The sequence below is a fragment of the Ambystoma mexicanum genome, chromosome 13 (genome assembly GCF_040938575.1).
Source record: "Ambystoma mexicanum isolate Mex_15411 chromosome 13, UKY_AmexF1_1, whole genome shotgun sequence".
NCBI classification, from domain to species: domain Eukaryota; kingdom Metazoa; phylum Chordata; class Amphibia; order Caudata; family Ambystomatidae; genus Ambystoma; species Ambystoma mexicanum.
Genome location: NC_090938.1, coordinates 25082426 through 25104097, shown reverse-complemented (window position 1 = coordinate 25104097; position 21672 = coordinate 25082426). Strand labels below are relative to the sequence as shown.

General features: G+C 46.9%; 1 protein-coding gene across 2 annotated transcripts in view; it reads right to left on the bottom strand.

The window, feature by feature from the left end:
* Nucleotides 1-21672, bottom strand: part of LOC138520759 (acidic mammalian chitinase-like) — a 337432-nt gene that overhangs the window by 8539 nt on the left and 307221 nt on the right. For both annotated transcript variants that reach the window (XM_069633048.1, XM_069633047.1), the window contains exons 6-10: nucleotides 20734-20899; nucleotides 16663-16787; nucleotides 14602-14725; nucleotides 14321-14506; nucleotides 11299-11415 (exon numbers count right to left, since the gene is read on the bottom strand). In XM_069633048.1, coding sequence (XP_069489149.1) covers nucleotides 11299-11415; nucleotides 14321-14506; nucleotides 14602-14725; nucleotides 16663-16787; nucleotides 20734-20899 — 718 coding nt within the window. The remainder of the gene's footprint in view (nucleotides 1-11298; nucleotides 11416-14320; nucleotides 14507-14601; nucleotides 14726-16662; nucleotides 16788-20733; nucleotides 20900-21672) is intronic.

Genomic DNA, 21672 nt, shown 5'->3' with positions numbered 1-21672 from the left:
CTGGGAAATATTAACGGCCTGATTGAAGTCACCTCGCTTACATGCCATTATATTCCACGGGTAGAGGGGAGCGGGTACGGCCGGGATGCTTCCATTCAGGTCTTCTCTAATCCCGCCTTCTAATGACTCGTGGCCCTCGGTCACCTGTGACCATGTTAGCGCCTGCCTGTTTCGTTCAACCCTCTTCTTTGGGCTTTGCTTTGTTCCTCCCCTTCGGCTTGCTACTGCTGGTATTCCTATGTTCCGTTCACAAACCCCCCCTGAGGTCTCGAGCCGTTCGGGTCGATCTAAACTCCTGGAGAGGTAGTCTGGAACCACCTGGAAAGCAGCCGGCTTATGTACCGTTCTGAAGTGATATTCTTGTAGGGTGAGGAACCACCTTAACACTCGCTGATTGGAGTCCTTTTGTACGGCCAACCACTTTAGTGGCGCATGGTCGGTGAACACAGTGAATGATCGGCCTAAGAGATAATATCTTAAAGCCTCAATTGCCCATTTTATAGCCAAACATTCCCTTTCCACAGTAGAGTATGATCCCTCATGTGGTAGGAGTTTTCGGCTGATGAAGACAATGGGGTATAGATCCTCTTCAGCGCCTTGGGAAAGCACTGCTCCCAAGCCGGAACCTGATGCGTCGGTTTGTAGATAGAACTCTTTTGGACAACACAGGACTGGTAGGGCTGAGATAGATTTTTTTAAGTGGTTGAATGCCCCTATGGCTTCTTGATCTAAGTGTATGTCCTTTTTATAGGTGTTCTTTAGTGCTTCTGTCAGCGGGGCTGCTATTGAGGAAAACAGAGGTATAAACCTCCTATAATACCCTACAAAGCCCAAAAAAGCATGGATTTGTTTACGGTTGCAGGGCATGGGTAGCTTCAGAATGGCTTCGACTTTGTCCAGTTGTGGTCGAATTTTTCCTCCGCCTACTAGATACCCCAGATACTTTGTCTGTTGGGCCCCAATGGTCGTCTTCTTTGGGTTTATCCTTAAACCGGCTTCTCCCAGTTCCTTCACAACCTTCTTTAGATGTTCCAGATGTTCTTTCCAGCTGCTGCTGAACACTATGATGTCATCCAAGTACGCCGAAACGTAGTCGCTTTGCGTGGTCAGGACTTGGTTCATCAGTGCCTGGAACGTGGCGGGAGCCCCGTGAAGTCCGAAAGGTAGGACCGTAAACTGATACAATCCTGATGGAGTAGAGAAGGCTGTTTTAATCGTGTCCTCTTTCCTTAAGAGGATCTGCCAATAACATTTAGTGAGGTCTATCGTGGTCAGATATTGAGCGGCGCCGAGCCGTTCCAATAACTCGTCTATACGAGGCATGGGGTAAGGCTGATAGGTGGAAATCTCATTAAGTTTTCGATAGTCCATACAAAACCTGGTGGTTCCATCTGGTTTGGGCACCAGGACTATCGGGGAAGACCAGTGACTTGTTGATTTTTCAATAACCCCCAGTTTTAGCATCTCTTCTATTTCTGCCTGTACCACCGCCCTTTTGGTTTCAGGAAGTCGATAGGGTCTTATCCTGACGAACTGGTTTTGTATGGTCTTGATCTGATGTTCTACCAATGTTGTTCTGCTCAGGAAGAAGCAGAAAACCTCTCTGACAGGGTTAAGGACTTCCATGAGTTTGTTTTTTTCTTTTTCTGTTAGGTTGTGACCCCAACGAACAGTCTGAAGTGCGGAGAGTTCCATTTCACTTTTCTGTAGCTCGTGATTTACTAGATGCACCGTTTTTGGATCTGTGTTTGACTCCTTCCAGGCCTTCAGGAGGTTAACGTGATAATTCTTGGTTGGTTCTTTTCTGTCTGGTTGCTCGATCAGGTAATTCACAGGGCCAAGTACTTTTAGTACGGTATAAGGACCCCTCCACTGAGCCAACATTTTATTGTATGACGTGGGTAACAGCACCAAAACCTTGTCTCCTTTTTGGAATGTTCTTACTCTGGTATTACGGTTATAATATTTCTCTTGAGTTAACCGAGACCGGTTCAGATTCTCCCTGGCCAGTTCTCTTATTTTGGTTAGGTTATCCCGTAGATTGATAACATAATCGGTGAGTTGGGTTTCTTCCTCTTGATCTTCCCACTCACTGCGAACCACGTCCAACAGGGTTCGAGGTTTGTGGCCGAACAACAGTTCAAAAGGGGAGAATCCTGTGGAGGACTGCGGGGTGTCTCTTAACACCATCAGTACCCATGGCAGCGCTCTGTCCCAATTAGTGCCCATGGGTTTGGTTACTTTCTTTAACATTTGTTTGATAGTCTTATTATATCGTTCTACCAGACCATCTGTCTGTGGGTGGTAGATAGTGGTGCTTATATGTCTGATGTTCAGCTGTTGACACACTTGCTGCATCAACCCTGACATGAAGTTTCTTCCTTGGTCTGTAAGTATCTAGGCTGGTAATCCCACTCTACAAAAAAAAGAGACCAGCAGGTTACACACCTGCGTCGCACTGATTCCCTTCATTGGGAAGGCCTCTGGGTAACGTGTACCGTAATCTACAATCACCAGTATGTATTGGTAGCCGTGGCTGTTATATTCTAAGGGTCCCACAATGTCCATCCCTATTCGGGAAAAGGGTTCCTTTATTAGGGGTAAGGGGCATAAAGGGGCTTTGGGAGGTAGTCTTGGGTTGATTTTCTGGCAAACAACACATTCTTCACAGTACTTGGTCACATCCCTGAATACCCCTGGCCAATAGAACCTTTTTAACAGCGTCTCCTGTGTTTTTTCCCTTGCCAAATGTCCACCTGTTGTTGTATCGTGGGCGAGCTTCAAGACAGTGGTCCTGAACCCCAGGTGTACCAGTAACTGTTCTACCTCTGTGTTGCTATTATCCTTGGTTACCCGATATAACAGGCCTTTTGAGGACTTAAACCATGGGTAGCTTGTACCCTTCTCTGGATGACTAATGGCCTGGTTCCAGGCAGTTTTCAGCATAGGATCAGTGATCAGCTCCCCTCGGAAAGTAGGATGTCTGTCATCTGGTATCCAGTCTATGAACCCCATGTTTTTCTGTCCTTCGGCACACTTTACCTTCTCCCTTCTTACTTCACTTCTGCTTTTCTTGGGAGACCTTGGGATGGGTGGTCTTAGTTCCATACGAGAGAAAGGGGCTGTCTGTAACCATTCAATTTCTTTTACACACTCCCGGAAGGATGGGAGATCAGTCCCCAGAAGAACCGGGTCTGGCAAACTAGGCATAACGGCAACCTTCATTTTGGACTCTACTCCTTTTACCTCTATGGTGACTTCTTTAGAGGGATATGCCTTAGTGTCTCCATGCACACATTTTATTGGGATTGGGACCTCCCACCCGATCTTCTCCCCATTTACTTCCGGTCTGATTGCAGTTTGTTCGCTTGCGCTGTCGAGAAGAGCTTGTCGAGTTGTTCCATCCACACGCACATCCAGGAAGTATGGCTCACGGCTCCTCCAATACTCTCTTCCTTGAACAAACCCTATTTCCATTGGTTCAGCAGGCTTGGGTTTTTTCGGACAGAACCTCGCTATATGGCCCCATTCGCCACAGTCAAAACATTGAGGCTGTCTGCTTACTGTAGACCATGGCGGCAGGGGCTTGGATTCTCCTCGTATCGGCCTTGGTTCTGCTGCTCCCGGTGTCTTCAAGGTGGTGTTTCTGGAAAAGGGATCAGTCGGGGTTATTCGGACTGAACCTGCTTTTTGAAAGGCTGAGGCAATGTCGATGGCTTCTGCCAGGGTTGGTCTGTGGTGTTGCCTCACCCATCTTTGCATCGTCGGTGGTAGAGCTTCTGTGAATTGCTCCAGTTTTATTTTATCCACCATGTCCTGATTACTGCTGCTGGAAGGTTTTAGCCATTTTTCAGTCACATCTTCAATCCGATAATACAACTGGCGAGGCGTTTCCCCAGGTTTTAATTTTGTCTCCCTGAGCCTGATCCGGTAGGCCTCATCATCCATGCCCATGCGCTCAAGGATGGACCTCTTGATTTCTGCATATGCAGTGTCCCCTGCTGGATTAGCCGCTTGATAAGTCCCTTGCATACTGCCGGTGAGCAAGGGGGCTATGAAGTGGCCCCACTTCTCAATGGGCCATTGGGCGTTGCGAACGACCCTCTCGAAATTGGTGAAAAAATAGCACGGATCCTCACCCGTCTAGAACTTTTGCAAGACAGCTGTAGGAGCCATTGGATTGCCTCTGCTGGTGACCACCGCCTCTGTTACCTTTTTCAGTGCATCCTGATTGGCTGCTTGCAACTGGAGAGCTTGTTGGATGGTTTGACGGTCCGTCTGTGCCTGATGAGACTGTACTTGGATAATTTGCTGAAGCTGCTGTTGTCCTTCAGCCAGGGTTTTAATTAGGTTCTCCATGGCGTGCTCCTGGATCCCACCGCTGCCACCAAATTTGTAAGGAGAGACCTGGCAGCAAGGATGGTTGAACTAAAAATACCTTTATTCAGGATACAAAAGGTTTCTGCTTCATCAAAAAAAAAGTTCAAACAAGGATTCTTTCTTCCTTCTGTAGTAAGGGTGAGGCTTTCTGCACGTATATCTAGTCCTCGTAAGCCCACAGCGCCTCTGTTGCTTCTTCTCTCTCGGATACCTGCAAGGGAATGGAGAAGACACCCCCAGTCCGTTATTTGTGTCCACCTTATATGGGGGCTGGAAAGTTGTGAACCAATCAGGGATGTTTTCTTTAGATTGTCTATAAAGGTTCCCATAAGCCCCGCCCCCTTCCTTTCATAACGAAGGTTGCCTTCGTGCCTCGCCTGCCAAGCCCGGGTAGCAGAGAGGAACGCCGGTCTCCACGTGGGTCGGCATTGCCGCAGCTGTGGGGCCGGTGAAACGAGCTATGGAAGGTGAGTGTTGGCGGGTAGCTCCGTACCCCGATATCCCCACGCTTATACCTGTCGTGTCTTTCCCCTGTCCTGGGAACGGAACTGCTTGAAGGTATTCTAGCGGCTGCTGGGAAATATTAACGGCCTGATTGAAGTCACCTCGCTTACATGCCATTATATTCCTTGGGTAGAGGGGAGCGGGTACGGCCGGGATGCTTCCATTCAGGTCTTCTCTAATCCCGCCTTCTAATGACTCACGGCCCTCGGTCGCCTGTGACCATGTTAGCGCCTGCCCGTTTCGTTCAACCCTCTTCTCTGGGCTTTGCTTTGTTCCTCCCCTTCGGCTTGCTACTGCTGGTATTCCTATGTTCCGTTCACACCTTGTTTTCCCAAAGTCCTGGGAAGCCTTGACTCAGTCCCTTGCCCCTGACCGGCTGTTGGGTGGAAGTTCCATATATGGTGTTGTGATGTCCAGGCCAGACTGGCTGGAGCCTTCCGAGTGACTGTATATTGTTGGTACACCCTGTGAGTGGGACCTGGGTGTATGGAGTGTGTGACGAATAAGCATTCTGTGTTGTGGGTGTCTAGTATCGGGTGTTTGACACAATGACTGAGACAGCCCTGCCCAAAACTGGTATGAATGCAGTGTGGAGTGTTGAATGGCTGGGTACTTGTCCCAATACACATAACTTGTTGTGAGTGTCTGGAGAGGAGTAAATGACCTGAATGCACTATGCACCTGATTGTATGCCTGCCTGCATGAATGCCCTTTTGACCGATTGGTTGCCTGACTGTGACCCAGCAGAATGAATGGGAGATCAACTAGTATATCTGGGGGCCTCTCACTGCTAGAATTCGTGTTCAGAAGCTGAACAGTAACTGGAGTGAAACTGAAGCTTAACCTTGAAGCCCTGCTGGAAGAGAAGAAGTGCTGTTGCTCTCCTTCACAATCTGAAAGCAGCTGTGTCTCCAATGACTGACCCAGAGAGGACCTGGTAAGGTGCCATCTTCCCAAGCTACGAGGGATCATTGTGCACCAGCTGATCTTTGCCAAAGCTCCCTGGTAGACAGACCTACGACAGGCTGCCGACCGGAGACAGGGACTGCCGCGGAATCCCAAAGAGAAGCGCCCGGACTGTTGTCCACCTCTGTTGACGACCGCCGCCGCCGACTAGAGCCGCCGTGCTCCCGTTTGCCTAAAAACTTCATTTGATCCGAGGACGCTCTCGTCTGCATCACCACCCACTTCATCCCGCTCGAGAAGGCCCAACCGTCGACGTGCTGAGGAGCATCTGCTGGTGGGTTTACCGCCACCTAAAGACCACAGAGACGCCAACGACTCGACGCCCTTGCTGGGCCACAGTTCTTCATCATCTCTTTGCGGTCCAGAACTATCGTCACCGAGGTTCCCCGCATGACTCTTCCTTGCAGGACGCCAGCGCTCTGTTGTCGACGAGCACCGCTAGGAACGAAGCTGCCACTTCACTGCCATAGTTCACCCTGTTCTCCGTCGGACGTTTGACGACCCGTGACCCCTGCCTTAAAGGGAGGTCACTCAAGAAGGGCCGTCGATTTCCCGTCGACAAACGCTACAATTCCAGGTACATTGGGGCTGTAGAACTAATGTAGAAGGAAATAAGACTTATAGAACAATATTTGGACTGGGCTTGTGATACATCTTTGCTTTACAGGTTGCCCAGGTGGGAGGATCTCCACACAGAACTGTATCTAGCGGTAGGGGCCAGTATGCTGCCAATTGTTCTAACCAACTGCTTTCCTCATATTTTCTATTGTTGGTTTCTTTTATTAATTTGATCTGTGTGACATTTAACCAGAGTACAGTTGATGCACTTTAATGAGAACTGCTAATAATTGTGGTACCACTTAAAACTGTATATATTTACCATTGTTGATTTTCTGAGCACAAATTGAGTTATTGTGATAGTGTACATAACCTTGAATATTAATTATATAAAGACTGTGTTTTAACTAATACAGTGTGTGGACATTCCTTTGTGGGGGCTTGGGGACTACACTGTACTTAAGAACCAGCCTGCATCACCTCCTGAGAAGCTAGGCCTTGATTGCTCGACCATAGCTACTGAATAGAGAATCTTGGCTGGGGTCCTCTGTGCCTCTCCTCTACCATATAGAGAGCACAAGTACAGACACCCCCCTCCAGTCTTTACACTTGGACCATCTCACTATGGTATGCTATAGAAGTGTCCCATCTCCCTATGGTATGCTATAGGGGTGGCGATGCAGGGGCCTTGCACCATCTCTCTATGGTATGCTATAGGGGTGGCGATGCAGGAGGTTCGGACCATCTCCCTATGGTATGCTATAGGGGTGGCGATGCAGGGGGCTTGCACCATCTCCCCTTGGTATGCTATAGGTAGGGGTGGTGATGCAGGGGGCTTGAACCATCTTCCTTTGGTATGCTATAGGGGTGGTAATGCAGGGGGCTTGTACCATCTCCCTATGGTATGCTATAGGGGTGTCCCATCTCCCTATGGAATGGCATAGGGGTGGTGATGAAGGGTGAAGAGGAAGGCTACTGCACTCCACTTAAAACTGAATGCAGTGGAGACAGACCCCCTCCCCCTTAAACCGAGTGTAGAAAACTTGGTGGGTGATTCATGCCTTCAAATGTGCAGACAACTAGTATAGTGCTTTGTAGCAAAAAGCGCTTTGAAAAACAAGTTATGGTTATAAGGTCAGAATGGTTTAAATAATTAAAGGCTTGTTAAGTACTACATAATAAGTATATGTACTAAAAAAACTAGGCTTCAAACGGATTAGGTGTCAAGATATGAGCAGAAATAGGGTAATCCACCATTTTGTGAGGTCAGACAGAGTCAGGCAATTCCTAAAATGGTGGATTGCTGTGAGTCATGATGACACCAGTGGAGAGGTTTTTATAAGAGTTGAAGTAAAGGACAAAGGAGGGGGCTTAGAGTGACTAGAACCAGTTTAGACTAGGCCTGAGTGCCAAATGAGTCAGTCGAGTGGGAGAATAGGTCAGCCAAACACTAGCAGAAATAGGAACATCTTATTGATCAGGCCAAATGAGTTAGCGAATCATAGATAGGAAGGGGTTGTCTGTATGACTAAACCATTAGCTCACCTCCCGAGAACTGTATATAAAGGGGACTGAATTCAGTGTTAAAGAGCAGAGTTCCAGAGATGTCCAAGATGTATGAAGTGTACCAGCCTGCTGGAGAAATAAAGCCTGATGTCTTCTTGAACCAAGCCTGAGATTCCTGTTTGTTCCAGTGTCTCTTCCTGACTTAGAAATGCCAATGCCCAGCAGAGGGGGATCTTTGGGACTTCCAACACAAGGGGGCTTAGACCATCTCCCTATGGTATGCTATAGGGCTGGGCAATGCAGGGGCATGGACCATCTCCCTGTGGTATGTTATAGGGGTGGCGATGCAGGTGGCTTAGACCATCTCCCTATGGTATGCTATAGGGGTGGTGATGCAGGGTGCTTAGACCATCTCCCTATGGTATGCTATGGGGTGGTGATACAGGGGGCTTGGACCATCTCCCTATGGTATGCTACGGGGGTGGCGATGCAGGGGGCTTAGACGATCTCCCTATGGTATGCTATGGGGTGGTGATGCAGGGGGCTTGGACCATCTCCCTATGGTATGCAATAGGGGTGGTGATGCAGGAGGCTTGGACCATCTCCCTATGGTATGCTATAGGGGTGGCGATGCAGAGGGCTTAGACCATCTCCCTATGGTATGCTATGGGGTGGTGATGCAGGGGGCTTGGACCATGCCCTATGATATGCTATAGGGGTGGCAATGCAGGGGGCTTAGACCATCTCCCTGTGGTATGATATAGGGGTGGCGATGCTGGGGGCTTAGACCATCTCCCTATGGTATGCTATAGGGGTGGCAATGCAGGGGGCTTAGACCATCTCCCTATGGTATGATATAGGGATGGCGATGCTGGGGCTTGGACCATCTCCATATGGTATGCTATAAGGGTGGCGATGCACGGGGGTTGGGAGTTGTTACAGAGGTCAGCTAAGGCAGGAGCAAGAGAGGAGATGTTGTCCTTAATAGTCTGGAGGAGCAGGGAGCATCTGTTTGGAGTAGACTTTCATAGAACTGACAACTTTGGAGAGCTCGTCGGAAGCTGTGGGCAGGAAGGAGGAGAGAGTGGGAGGAAGCAAGGGGGGCCAAGGGACCCATGAGGGTAGGTGGGTGATTGAGGGGGTAGAGGAGAGTGAGGTCAGGATGTCCTGTGTTGTAGTGGTGCGTGGAGGGCCAGTGCCGTACAGAGGGCCTGGGATGGAAGAGGGAAGGTAGAAACTGCATTAGGATTGGTGAGTTCCTTGCAGATTTTGAACAATTCAGCTGTGTTATTGGTGGCTCCAGAGATGCAAGCATGGATGTGGACTCTCTTCTTGGAGTGGATGGAGAAGCAGGCAGCAGGCCAGTTTGTCAATGGATGTGCCCAAAGTCTGCCATTTCGGTTCAGTGACTCTGCACTTACATTTCAGAGAGGCTAGGTCAGAATCAAACCAGCTGTTAGACAGGTTTCAAGCAGATTCTCGTGAAAGGGGCGAAGGTGTCAAGGGTGTTGGACATGTAGAGGTGAAGCTTATTGAGGGATGTATCAAGGGGAGAGTCCAAAGCAGGAGAAGGAGGGGGCATGAAGGTGGTGGCAAAAGCAGAGACTGACACTCGCCTCATCGGTCAAATGGCGGTGAAGGAGACTGGCAGTGGGGGCAGAGGCTCAGCCAGGGCGCCCAAGAGCAAAAGATGGGAAGAGAGGAGAGCATGGTCACACCAGGAGAGGGGAGCAGTGAGAGGGTTATCTGCTGAGATAAGCGCATCCAGTTTGTGTCTGGCAGATTGGGTCAGACCCGAGGGAAGAATGTGAGAGCGAGAGAGTCAAAGAGGTCACAGAAGAGTATAGTGGCCGCTTCAGGGGAGTCAAGGTCATGATTCAACCAATGAAGTGAGTACTTCCGATGAGGTGGATGTTAAAGTCACAGAGAAGGAGAAGCTTGTTGGTAGAGGTCAGGAGGGAGGCAGAGAGTTCCACCCAATCAGAATGAGAGCTGGAGATTGGGCCGGGGACTGCAGATGGTGGCGAGAGTAATATAGAGGGAGGCAGGGACCCAAAGCCTGCAGACAAGGCATCCAAAAGAAGAGAAGGATTGAGTGGGTATCATAGCGGCAGGGACCCATTAAGGAAAGATGAGGGCCACTCCACCGTCACACGGGTTGGGCCTGGGCTTGGAGAGGATCTTATAGCTCTCGGGAAGAAGAGTCTCAAGAGCAGTGACAGAGCTGGCATAGAACCATATCTTGGTAAGAGCGAGGACGACAAGGTCCATGTCTTTGAGAAGGGGACAGTTATCAGAGGAGTGTTTTTACAGCAGAGCGAGCATTCAGGGTAGCTCAGTGAAGCTGGCTGCCACCTTTGAAAGTTTTCTGAGGAGGGGTACAGGGGTGTGGTATGCCTGTAACTGGTGCAGAAGAGGTCAGGGGGGGCCGCATGAGGAGAAGTAGGAGAAGGGAAGCAGTTTATGAGAGATGGAAGACGCAGATCAAGGGGAGGGAGATTGGGCTGAGAACCCTGGTCCATGACAGGGCCATTGTGATAGACATTAATGATGCACCTAGAGGATGAGAAGCCTGCCAAGAGAACTTCCCATCTGGTACCACCAATAATGGGGGAAAAGGCAAAAGGAGAGAGAATAAAGATCATGTGGGGAGTCCATAGCTGTGGAGAGGTAGCGATAAAGAGGATATTGGTGACAGTCTCCCTGTAGGAAGCATTGATGTGTCAGCGATGGGCAGGCCTGGATTAGCAACCAGAAGAGCTTTTTTAAACTTGTTCCTTTCAGACTTCGAGAGAGAGAGAGAGAGGGAGGATATGTGATTGTGTAACAGAATAGATAGGGGAGTTGGCGAGCACCATGGAAATATAGGGAGAGAAAAACAGGCAGAGAAAACTCCAAATGCACGAGAAAAAATCACCAGGTGGATTAGCAGCCACAGAAAAACACAGGCACGGGGAAGATGATGTCCTAAACCAGGCTCTTCGGGACCAGCCAGCCAGTCAGGCCCTCCATCAATCGTGAGGAGGAAGGGAAGATGTGAAAGGTCAAGGTCTGGAGTTTTTGCAAAGATGGCTGCCTTGCGATGGGTGAAGCTTCCTCATTGGTGAGGTATTTCACGTAGAATATCAGGTCTTAGTGGCTGGTGCCGAACCACAAAGAGCAAGAGAAGCGAAGACTTAGAAGTGCAGGAGCAAAGGTGAGGGGATCGACATAGACAACATAAATGAACAAATGCGTACAACTAACAAATGTGTGTCACGCCTCGTGTCCTTGCATTCTGGGGAAGTGTTGAAGCCCTCAGGCAAAGACCTAGGAATGCCTGTACTAATCAGAAACTGCAGCGTGCAGAAAGAAAACTGTAAAGCAATAAGCAGAGGGGTGCACCTTCTCCTGAAAGCTGACGCTGTTGTCGTAGCCCAACCACTGGTTCCCAAAGCAGGCGTATGGGACCCTCTGCTCGTCGAGGAAGTGGAGTGACGCTTCCGGTGAGATGCCACAGATCTGCCAACAGCAGCATCCGGCGAGGTTGCGAGAGGGAGAAAAGACACACTGAGGTTAGCTCATATTGCTGGCCTGCAGTGCTGGCTCATGCAAACGCCAACTTCCAACTAACATTGAAATCACAGCACTGCAACAATGCATCAAAGACAAGAGAAAACAGACTTACGCCCAGGGGTGTTGCTAGGTCTGGAAAAGATGCGGGGCGACGCTAACGTCAGGACTGTCGGTACTCAGGGCTAGCTAGCATGTTGGCTGTAGCCCCATAGCTTCTATCTGGGGCTAAAACCAAGACTTGGGCTATAGCCCCCTCAGCCCCCACCCCCCACCCAGCAACGCCTCTGCTTATGCCAAAGTTGAAGCATAGACAATCCTATTCTTGCTTTTTTATATTTAAAATTGAAAACTGATACACATGAAATCATGGCTGAGCAGCCCTGTGATGAACACTGGGCTGTAGATATCCTAGGAGCGGCGTTGACAGTGGGGCAAACTGTGGACAGGGCGGCTCTCTGCAGAAAGATACTCCCCAAGGACACAATCCCTTTGCCGGGACATGATCCGTGCTGGCAGTGTCTCCTGTCTAGGGGAGAGCTCCATTTGTAGACCAACAAAGGTGTGGGTGTTAGTGAACCGGGGGAATTCGAGCCTCCACACTCCCACACTACCCCCACCCCCTGCCTGTGGGAGTCCTTTGCCTCCCTTCAAAGCTACAAGGCAAAATCAGACTGCTTTGATTTTTTTTGTCCAAAATCAATTGTTGGTCCTGTTGCAGCGGTCCTATTCAGGAGTACCCCCACCCAAGACAGTCTGTTTAGGGGTGCTCCTTCGGCACAGCTGATGAGGGTTAATGTTATGTTACCAGGACCCGAGTCTTATCTACCCCAGGGGCAGCAGCAGTGAACACAGGCAGCTATTGCTGCCCACTGCCTCTGGTCTTAGTATTATCCACCCCTTGCCTTGCTGGGAGGTTTCAAGTCCCGCCTCTTGGGGTACTGGCCAGGAGAGCTGCAATGACACACCTGCCGCGATAAAGGCCTATCGCGTGTATAGGTACAAAGAGTGTTCATTCTTTTACTTAATTACATTTTCTGCATGGAACAAAACAAGCTGGTCAGCTAATTTGCCTTCCCATAATGCATTGCGGTGTGGCTCTGATCTGGAGAAGAGCTTCCAGTCAAGTCTGCAAGTTGCTATGTGTCAGTTGGGCCTTATTAGCTGAAATGAGCACTGAGTGAATGAAAGACGTAAACTGACGTTGATAATCCCCACGCTGGGTCGATAGAAAGGGGTCAGGCAAGTGCCTCATGCCATGTTAGGACCAAGGGCTTCTCAGCACTGCTTTCAGTCTCTTTTCAGAGGAGCCCCCCAACACAGTCTCTGTAAGGATCGTGCAGCTTAGAAGACTCATCGAGAGTGGATTTCAAGATCCAATGGGTTTGTGATTCTTGGATAAAAGTCGTTGATGTCCGGGAAGAATGATGATCCCTGGCTTTGAGGTTCTTATCATCTCTGATCATTTTCTTGTTCTCAATGCTTCCAAAACTGAAGTTCTTTGCTTTCCAGCCTCTACTTTTCCTCCTGCGTCCCCTCTTTCATTTGCCCTGTTTGCCGCCTCTCGCTTCCCCATTTCCATCACTGCCCGTAATCTCGGTCTCCATCTTGACACGGATCTATCCTTTTCTTATCATAGCTCGATTTCCTGTCGTTCTTGTCAATTTCATTTGTTTAATATTCGTACAGCGAGGTCCTTTCTTACCTTTGCTGCCGCTAAGCTTTTGATATCTTCCCTTATTTTCTCAAGGCTATTCTACTGCTCCGCACTACTCTTTGGTCTTCCTGTTTCCCGTCTTGTCTCCCTAGAGTCTATCTTTATCTCTTCAATTCATCTTCTCAATTTGCTTTCCCCTCATGATGCTATTTCTACCCTGTTATCTTCTCATGGATGGTTATCTTTTCACTTGCGACTTAAATTCATTTTCCTCTGTATGGTATTCAGATCTCTTCACGGCCTTGCGCCGATCTATCTTGCATCCCGTGTGTCTTTTTATGTCCCCCCACGGTCTCTCCACTCTCAATCTCTTTGACTGTTAGCAGTTCCTCATCTTCCTTGTGCGTAGTCACGTGCGTAGTCACGTGCGTAGTCACGTTTTCGCTCCTTTTCACTGCTTGCTCCCTTGCCTCCCTCTTCGCTCGGTTGAGTCTTATTCTGCTTTTCATACAGCTTTGAAAAACGTTCTATTACAATCTCAACTCTTCCTTCACTATTCCTGTTACTGAATTGTTTATTTGTGTGATTCGGTTTCAAATTCATGTGCACCGTAAATTGGTTCTGTACAGTGCCTTGGCGTAAGGGGCTTTATAAATAATAAATAAATAATTGGGTCACAGAGTGGGCGTGCCCCCCGAAGAGTGAGAATCACACGCAATAGATGAGACATCTTTGTGGTGATATAGTCACACGAAATGAGTGACATTGTGTTTTCACGTGTGTGACGTGCCTAGAAGGGGAGTGACAAGCACACCTATTGAATGAGAGTGTTCCAAGATGTGGGACTCACACTTAACGTGTTAGACCGCTCTCCTGTGTTGTACTCACAACACAGGAGAGTTCAGTAGCTTCAACAATATGGACCTATTTTAAGGGGTCCAGTCCTTAGCCAGTTTACTCTCTGCCACCTGCTCCAACGTGCGCACCCACCAATCAGCCAAGGAGATATGTGGGCCTAACCAGCACCCGCCCCCTCCCACTATTACCTGTCACAACTAACAGGAGATGAGGGAAAGGTCCCAAGAGCAGACTTTCCTGCAAACCCTTCTCTGCCTATCAGAAGCACCCAACTGCAGAGGTAACCAAGCATGGCAAGGACACAACACTAGACTTGGGGGATCACTAGAGACCCCTTACCTCAAAGTAGGCCCAGACGCCAGCTTCTTCAGTGTAGTTTCCAGCAGAGCCGACCCCAGTGGCCGGGGCCCCGGCTCTGCAGTCGGGCGGTGAGCCGAGTGTGAACGTGCGGCCATACGCTGGGAACCCCATGAGGAGTGTCTTGCTGGGTACCTCATTTCCTTTCCAGTAATTCATGGCGTACTCCTGTGGACAGAAGAAAGGAGGGGCGTCAGGAAGAGAGAGGTCCCCGGGTCCGCCACATGGCGCGGCTGGGAGCCAAGTCCAATATGGTGCCTTACGCAGTTGTAGTAAATGGAGGGGCCCTGGTCTGTTGGCCCTCGGCGCAGAGGCGCGTGGTGCGCCGTGAACGGCTCCCAGCCTGCGTGGAAGTCGTAGGTCATCACGTTAATGAAGTCGAGATGTCTGAGAGGCAAAAGGTGCACAGACAGAGCCATGAGAATCCAGAGGTCACGAGTTCAACACACTCCCCCAGCCACGGAAATATGTTCTGTGTTTTATAGCGAATGCATAATATTGCTATATTCTGTTCTCAAACCACCCCAGTGTGTGGCAGATAAGGCAATTCAGGCACAGAGATGTGCCCAGGATCACATCATTTGGTCAGGTGGAGAAACGAGGCTGAAGACTGAATGGGCACTGAACTTTCCCTCACCCTGTGAAACTGTGGACACAGCACATCTCCCCACTCTGTCTACCTGTGGGCCCCACCCTTTTCTTCACGCTGTGTAACTGTGGGCATCACGCTTTTCCACACTCAGTGTAACTGTGGGTGCCACCCTTTTCCTCACTCTGTGTTAACTGTGGGCGCCACCCTTTTCCTCACTCTGTGTTAACTGTGGGCGCCCCGGTATTTTCTCAATCCGTGTAACTGTGGGCGCGCTGCTTATCCTTACTCTGTGTAACTGTTGACTGTGTATCTGTGGGCACTGCACTTTTCCTCACTCTGTGCAACTGTGGCCACTGCACTTTTTCACACTCTGTGTAACTGTGGCCACTGCACTTTTTCACACTCTGTGTAACTGTGGACTGTGGACAGCGCACTTTTCCTCATTCTGTGTAACTCTAGGCACTGCGCTTTTTCTCAATCTGTGTAACTGTGGGCACAGTGCTTTTCCTCACTATGTTTAACAGTGGACTGTGTATCTGTGGGTACTGCACCTTTCCTCACTCTGTGTATCTGTGGGCACTGCACTTTTCATCATGCTGTGCAACTGTGGGCACTGCACTTTCCCTTGCTCTGTATAACTGTGGGCACTGCATTTTTCTTCTCTTTGTTTATCTGTGGGCAGTGTGCTTTTCCTCTTTTTAACGGTGGACTGTGTATCTGTGGGCACTGCACCTTTCCTCGCTCTGTGTATCTGTGGGCACTGCACTTTTCATCATGTTGTGGAACTGTGGGCACTGCACTTTTCCTTGCTCTGTATAACTGTGGGCACTGCACTTTTTATCACTCTATGTATCCGTGGGCACTGCACTTTTCCTCTCGCTGTGTAACGGTGGGCACTGCACTTTTCCTCACTCTGCATAACTGTGGGCACCACACACTTTCCCACTCTAACTGTGGACAGTGCAATTCTCCTCACTCTGTGGGCACTGCACTTTTCCCTACTCTGTGTAATTGTGGGCACCACAATTTTCCTCTCTGTGTGTAACCATGGGCACTGCACCTTCCCTTTCTCTGTGTATCTATGCAGAGGACAGGCTTCATGTGTGATATTTTGTTCCTCTTGATACCAGCTAAGCATACTTGCAGAGAATCATCTTTTTAGGACCAACTCTGCGCTTTCTTCCAGCCCACCCTGATCTCTGCCAGTGGCTGGCTTTATAGTGGATATATTGACTGAGCTCTAGAGGGCTCCCTGATCACCCAGCCAGGAGGTTTCCCAGCGGGTGGTGACCTATGGAAGGGTAGAAGAGTTTGAGCTGGGTGTGTGGAAAGTCAGTAGTATGTATTATCAGAGAGGGTAAGGGATATAGCACATTGAGGCCACACAAGTGGGGAAAGAGTGCTATATAAATAACCAAATACAAATACAAAATACGAATATAAAAGTACCGCAAGAAATTAGCCAGCTGCCAGAGCTTTTGGCATTTTACACAGAGGATTTTTAATATGTTTACAATAAAGCAGACAAGTTTCATTGGAGGAGCCCAACTTCTCACAGAAAACCACTTTTTTTAGCTTAAATGTATTCAAGGGGTTACTCTCCACCTCAGGTACCAGAAAGCAGCGTGTTACAAATAACAACCACCTGCCCCCCAAGACAGCCAAAATGAACCCTGTCGTCTAGTCTGCCTTGAGGTATGAAAAGTCAGAGCTTGGATCCTGCAACACTTACGGCCAAAGATTGGAAATCTCGTAGCCCTCGTCTATAAACGTCTTCTTAGCAGCCACGGATGCGGTCATCAGCAGGTGGGCAACTGAATTATGTGCACCGTCCAGTAGAAATTCCAGCCGCATTTCCTACGGAAAAATAAAGCCACCGCCCAATCATCAAAGGGAATGGGACATCTATCTATGCACAATGCCAGTGCCCTCGCCTGTTGAGTAATGTGAAATGCCATGCATGTAGGTGCTATATGACACAGTGTGTTCCAAAGGCTTTTCAGGTTAGTATCCGGCAAGAGACAATCAGTTTGCAACAAGCATTATGATTGGCCCTCGCTGCGTCGTAACCAGCCGGACAAAGCCTCTGTCGCGATGGACGCACCCTCAGATCCAGGTGCGCTGCTATCCATTCCAAACGGAGCTCCGGAAGCAGCCCCCATTCCAATTAGCAATGGGGGACAGCAAATCAAAACTGGCAAAACGACAAACCAGTTGCCGGCACCAATCCATTTCCCCAAAGTAACTTTTAATTTAATAGGTGAAATGTGTGTAGAAGAGTGTGTCCAAGACAACCCCAGGGGCACCGAAGAAATACCTTTCTTTTCATCTTTGGAGACTTCCACTAATGAACTATGCTCCAATCTACATTTCAGCAGATATGCTCATGTAAACCGTAGTGAATTGGATTTCATTAAATTAAATAAAGCAGAATTAAAAACACAGTATACTACTAAATGGGCTGTGGATACCTTCAAAGGATGGCTAATACGTAAAGGATATTGCCCTATTTTTTAAACTGAATCACTTACACCCTTAGCTTCTTATGTGCGTCATTTTGAGGCAGAAGTGTGCAAAGTTTCTGGCGCTGAACATCAGACACAAAGCTTAATCTCCCTTCGCTCAGGAAAAAATCAGCATTTAAATAATCCAACCTTTACTCGTAAAATCAACATTATGTACAATGAAAACTGTACCAGCGCTAATAATGTTTTCATACATATTATAAAACCTTTAAGGCGTGAACGTAAAGACGTATCAGTTCATAAATTACATATTTCCCAAAGTGATATGCAACGACTTAAACTTCCCAGTGTTTTCAATACTAATAACCCAGACTCATTGCAGTACAAAGTCTGGTTTGACATGGTTCCTAGTGATTGCATCGACAGTCAAAGCATCTAAAAAAAAAAAACATTGAATGCATTTATTCTTTTTATTTTTTTATGGGGGTTTCCCTCTAACCCCCCTTTTTAATGGTTTAAACACATTTTTACTTAACTAAACCCTTTACCATTGAAAAAAATGCATTCAATGGGTTTTCTTCAATGTTTTTTTCAATGGTATGGTTTGTCGATGCTTTGTTTTAGATGCAATGACATGATACCGTTTGACATTCAACTACGCTGTGCCCGCCGAAGGAGAGAAGGACAACGTCTACTACCAGCTAATGCCTTTCACATACTGAAAGGCGAAAATGGAATGCAGTATACCTCGCCTCTTTGTTAATCCACGCACATTAAAAAAAACACAAGTTATGGGTAATGCCGGACTTGAAGCACGCCAAATTAGGACTGTCACTGGACACCGAAAGGCCTCATCCGTTGAGAGCTATTGGCAACCTCAACCAACTGTGTGTCAGAAACGGTCATCAATACACCAGCGTGCTAGATCACATACTTCAACTATGACGTCCCAATACCTCCCTCAACCTCTGAATTCTGCGCACCTTTCCTCAACCTCCTCATCTACGTCTTTCTCTAGTTATGCCCCTACTCTGCAATTCACTAACTGTTCCTTTACCGTCCACGGAAATGTGCAATTCAATCGCCCTAAACTGTAACAGCCCTTTATGTAGTTCATGAGTTACTGCCTAAAAGGTTCTTCTTCTTCCACTGTAGTTCACCTTAGAATGCTTATTTTGGCATGACTTAAGCTACTTCAGTTTCTGTCCAAATAAATATAAAGTTGTTTCTAAAACAAAATTAATTAAGCAAACTTAATCACTCCCTTTTGCTTGTATTGCTATAGTATCCCTGGAAATGGCTGGGGATACTAATAGCAATAGAACCCTCGGAGGGGGGCATTACCGGTCGGGTAATGCCCCCGCAGCTACATTAAAGCCATCGCTTCGTTCAGGCTTGTAACTGTAGCCCAGGTTGCACCCGAGTGTTCTATTGCTTATATAGTATAAAGAAAATTATACCCAAAGCATGCACGTGGGTGACTATGCCGCCTATTTTCAAACCATACAATAGAATTTCCACACGCAAACCAACTAACGCAATTCATTTGAAGAACGTTTCAATGTTGTGCTAGTCCATTAAAAGATGCACTCTGTTGAGGTGGTGAAAGATTGTGTTTGTGCAATGCAGGTGATACAGCCATAAATGTGCACAGGCTGTACAGATTTTGAAGCACCCTACTCATCAGATCCAAATGGAAGGGGTGCTCAGAAGACCTGAAATCGTAGACAGATAGCTTTGATATCAGAGTAGGACTTGGATATAATCACCTCTACAGAGCTTGTTTTGAAACATAGCGAGCCTGGTTTATAGTGTTTTTCAATGAGATTGTACCATTGGAATCGCTTTTGTAACCCAGGCCCAGTGTGTTATAATATAAAAAAAACATCATTTTCTAGAGTACCATTAGTCCGCTCTTTCTTGGAAACCGCTGAATGAATGTGTGCTATTTGCGAGTGACCTGCAGAGACATCAAATGGTGCAGGGAAAAAGTACGACTTTGCATTTTGTTTTTGTTCATATACTATCAGTTTTGCTTATATTAAAATGTTAGTTCTGTTTTACATTTCTGATTTGTTTCTGTTGAAATTGTTTTATTTTTACTTACTACACTTTGCGCAGAGTTCACATTGATGTTGTATTTGTTTTATATTGAATTTAGGATATCATTTATATTAAATCTTTAGCTTCATTTGTAGATTGATTTTCCATATTGGCTTCTATTGAAGTTTTGGGTATGTTTTGTTTGAACATTTAATTTGGCCTATTTATAACTTTGTATTTGTTTCTACTAAACTTTCGATTTTCTTCATATTGAAATGGTGTTGTTTATAATTAATTTTGATTTTGTTTATATTGAGCTATTCTTTTTATATTAAATGTCAAGTTTTGGTTCTATTAAAATGTGTGACTTTTTGGAATCAATTGCCCACTACATACTGAATGTTTTCTTTTTGTTTAAAAAGAACTGTTGTCTATTTCTTTACATTGACCTTTCAATTATGATAAAACTGGGCTTTTGATTGTATTTGAATTAAAATTGTTTGGAATTAAATTTCAGTTTATTCATATTGTACTTTAGGTTTTGTTTACATTCCAACTATGTGTTATATTGACCGTTTTATTGTATATAGAACCTTTCATTTGTTTACTGTGCACTCTGGCTTTGATTATATTAAAATTATGTTTTATATTGATTTTTGTTTATATTAAACTTGTATTTTTGCTTATTTTGCACTTTTTAATTTTTTCCATTCAAATGTATTTTTTATATAGATGCTCTTTAAATTGAAATTTTGGATCTTATTTCTGTTGACCTTTTTACTTTGTTTATTTTGAATTTTGTATGTGTTTTTTATGCTAAGTTTTTGTGTACATTCATTTTGGAACAGTGTTTTATGATATGATATGATAAGTCATTTATAACGTGCCTGTACACAAGTGTTTCTAGGCACGACAATACAAGGGGGTGGGGACAGAAGGAGGAATAACCAACGATCTTACTAAGCCTTGTGTCTTTCAGATTGCTCAAGTGCGGGGAGCGGGGTGGGGGAGAGGGAGAAGTGCAGGAAACTCAATACGTTTATTGCTGTTTAGGTATTGTTAACAACTAACTTTTCAATTTGTTTATATCAAACTATGTGGCAATGTTTAAATGAAACCTTTCTAAATTACGATAGTTTATATTAACTTTGCTTTTACTAAGCTTCCAGTTTAGGACTTCTAGATGTCTCTAAAGGTATCTCTTTATTGTATAACGTGAGTTGCCCATGTTTGATGGACAGGTGGTTTTGGAAAGTATATCAATTGGTATTTCAGAAGTACAGTGAGGTTCTTACTTGAACCAAGAGGGAGAACCTCTGCTTATCTTCTGGAGGGCTGCCGCCTGTCCCAGGATATTCAAAATGCAGATCAATTCCATCGAAGCCGTACTGGCGCAGGAACTGGATGGATGATTCGATGAAGATGGTTCGGTTTCGCTGGCTGGATACCATTGAGGTGAACCTGACAACCGAAAGCAGGCAGTTATGTTGAGTAATGGTGAGAACCATTTCCAGTAACACGGCCTCACGAGCCTCTTCCCTCACCCAAAGCTACAGAAACACAGCCACTGCATTCTTAGGCTGGACTCACTACTCACCTTTTAAGATAGGCTCCCATCTGCAGTTGTGACCACATTGATCCAAGTTTCAGCTATGCATGTTGCAATAATAGGATGCTTTTTTTCTCTGTCCCTATCGTCTAGACCTGTTGAAGCCTTTACCAGCCATAGGGGACATGTCAAGCCCTGATTTTGTCTTTGTGCTTTGATACTTATAGTTCTCTTACACAAATACATGACAAAAACAACAGAATTCATACGTTATATCAGGGTTGGTTGTGCTACTTACTTGAGACATGTTTTGTTTGCGACCACAAGCCAGAACATTTCTCCCCAAAGCTTGTCTCTTAGTATGTGCCCCACTCTTTGATATTTCCGATTACTGTCTGTACCCCGCGCGGGGGAAGTTAGTCACATAAGAGTGCCGGAAAAAGACTGATGCACAACAGTGCGATGCGCTTCCCGCAGGCAGAAGCAAGAGATGCACAGTGATGGGAGCCTCAGGGTAAGGTAAGTGTGGTAAGGGGCTGTGAATGGTAGAGGGGGCAGGGAGGCGGCAGACCAGCAAGGTGGAGGGATGGCAAAAGAAGAGGGAAGGAGGGCAGAGACAGAAAGAGCAAGCAGCAACCTTTCGGGAGGGGGCCTATTAAAAGCTCCTCTGCAAGGTCACTCTTTG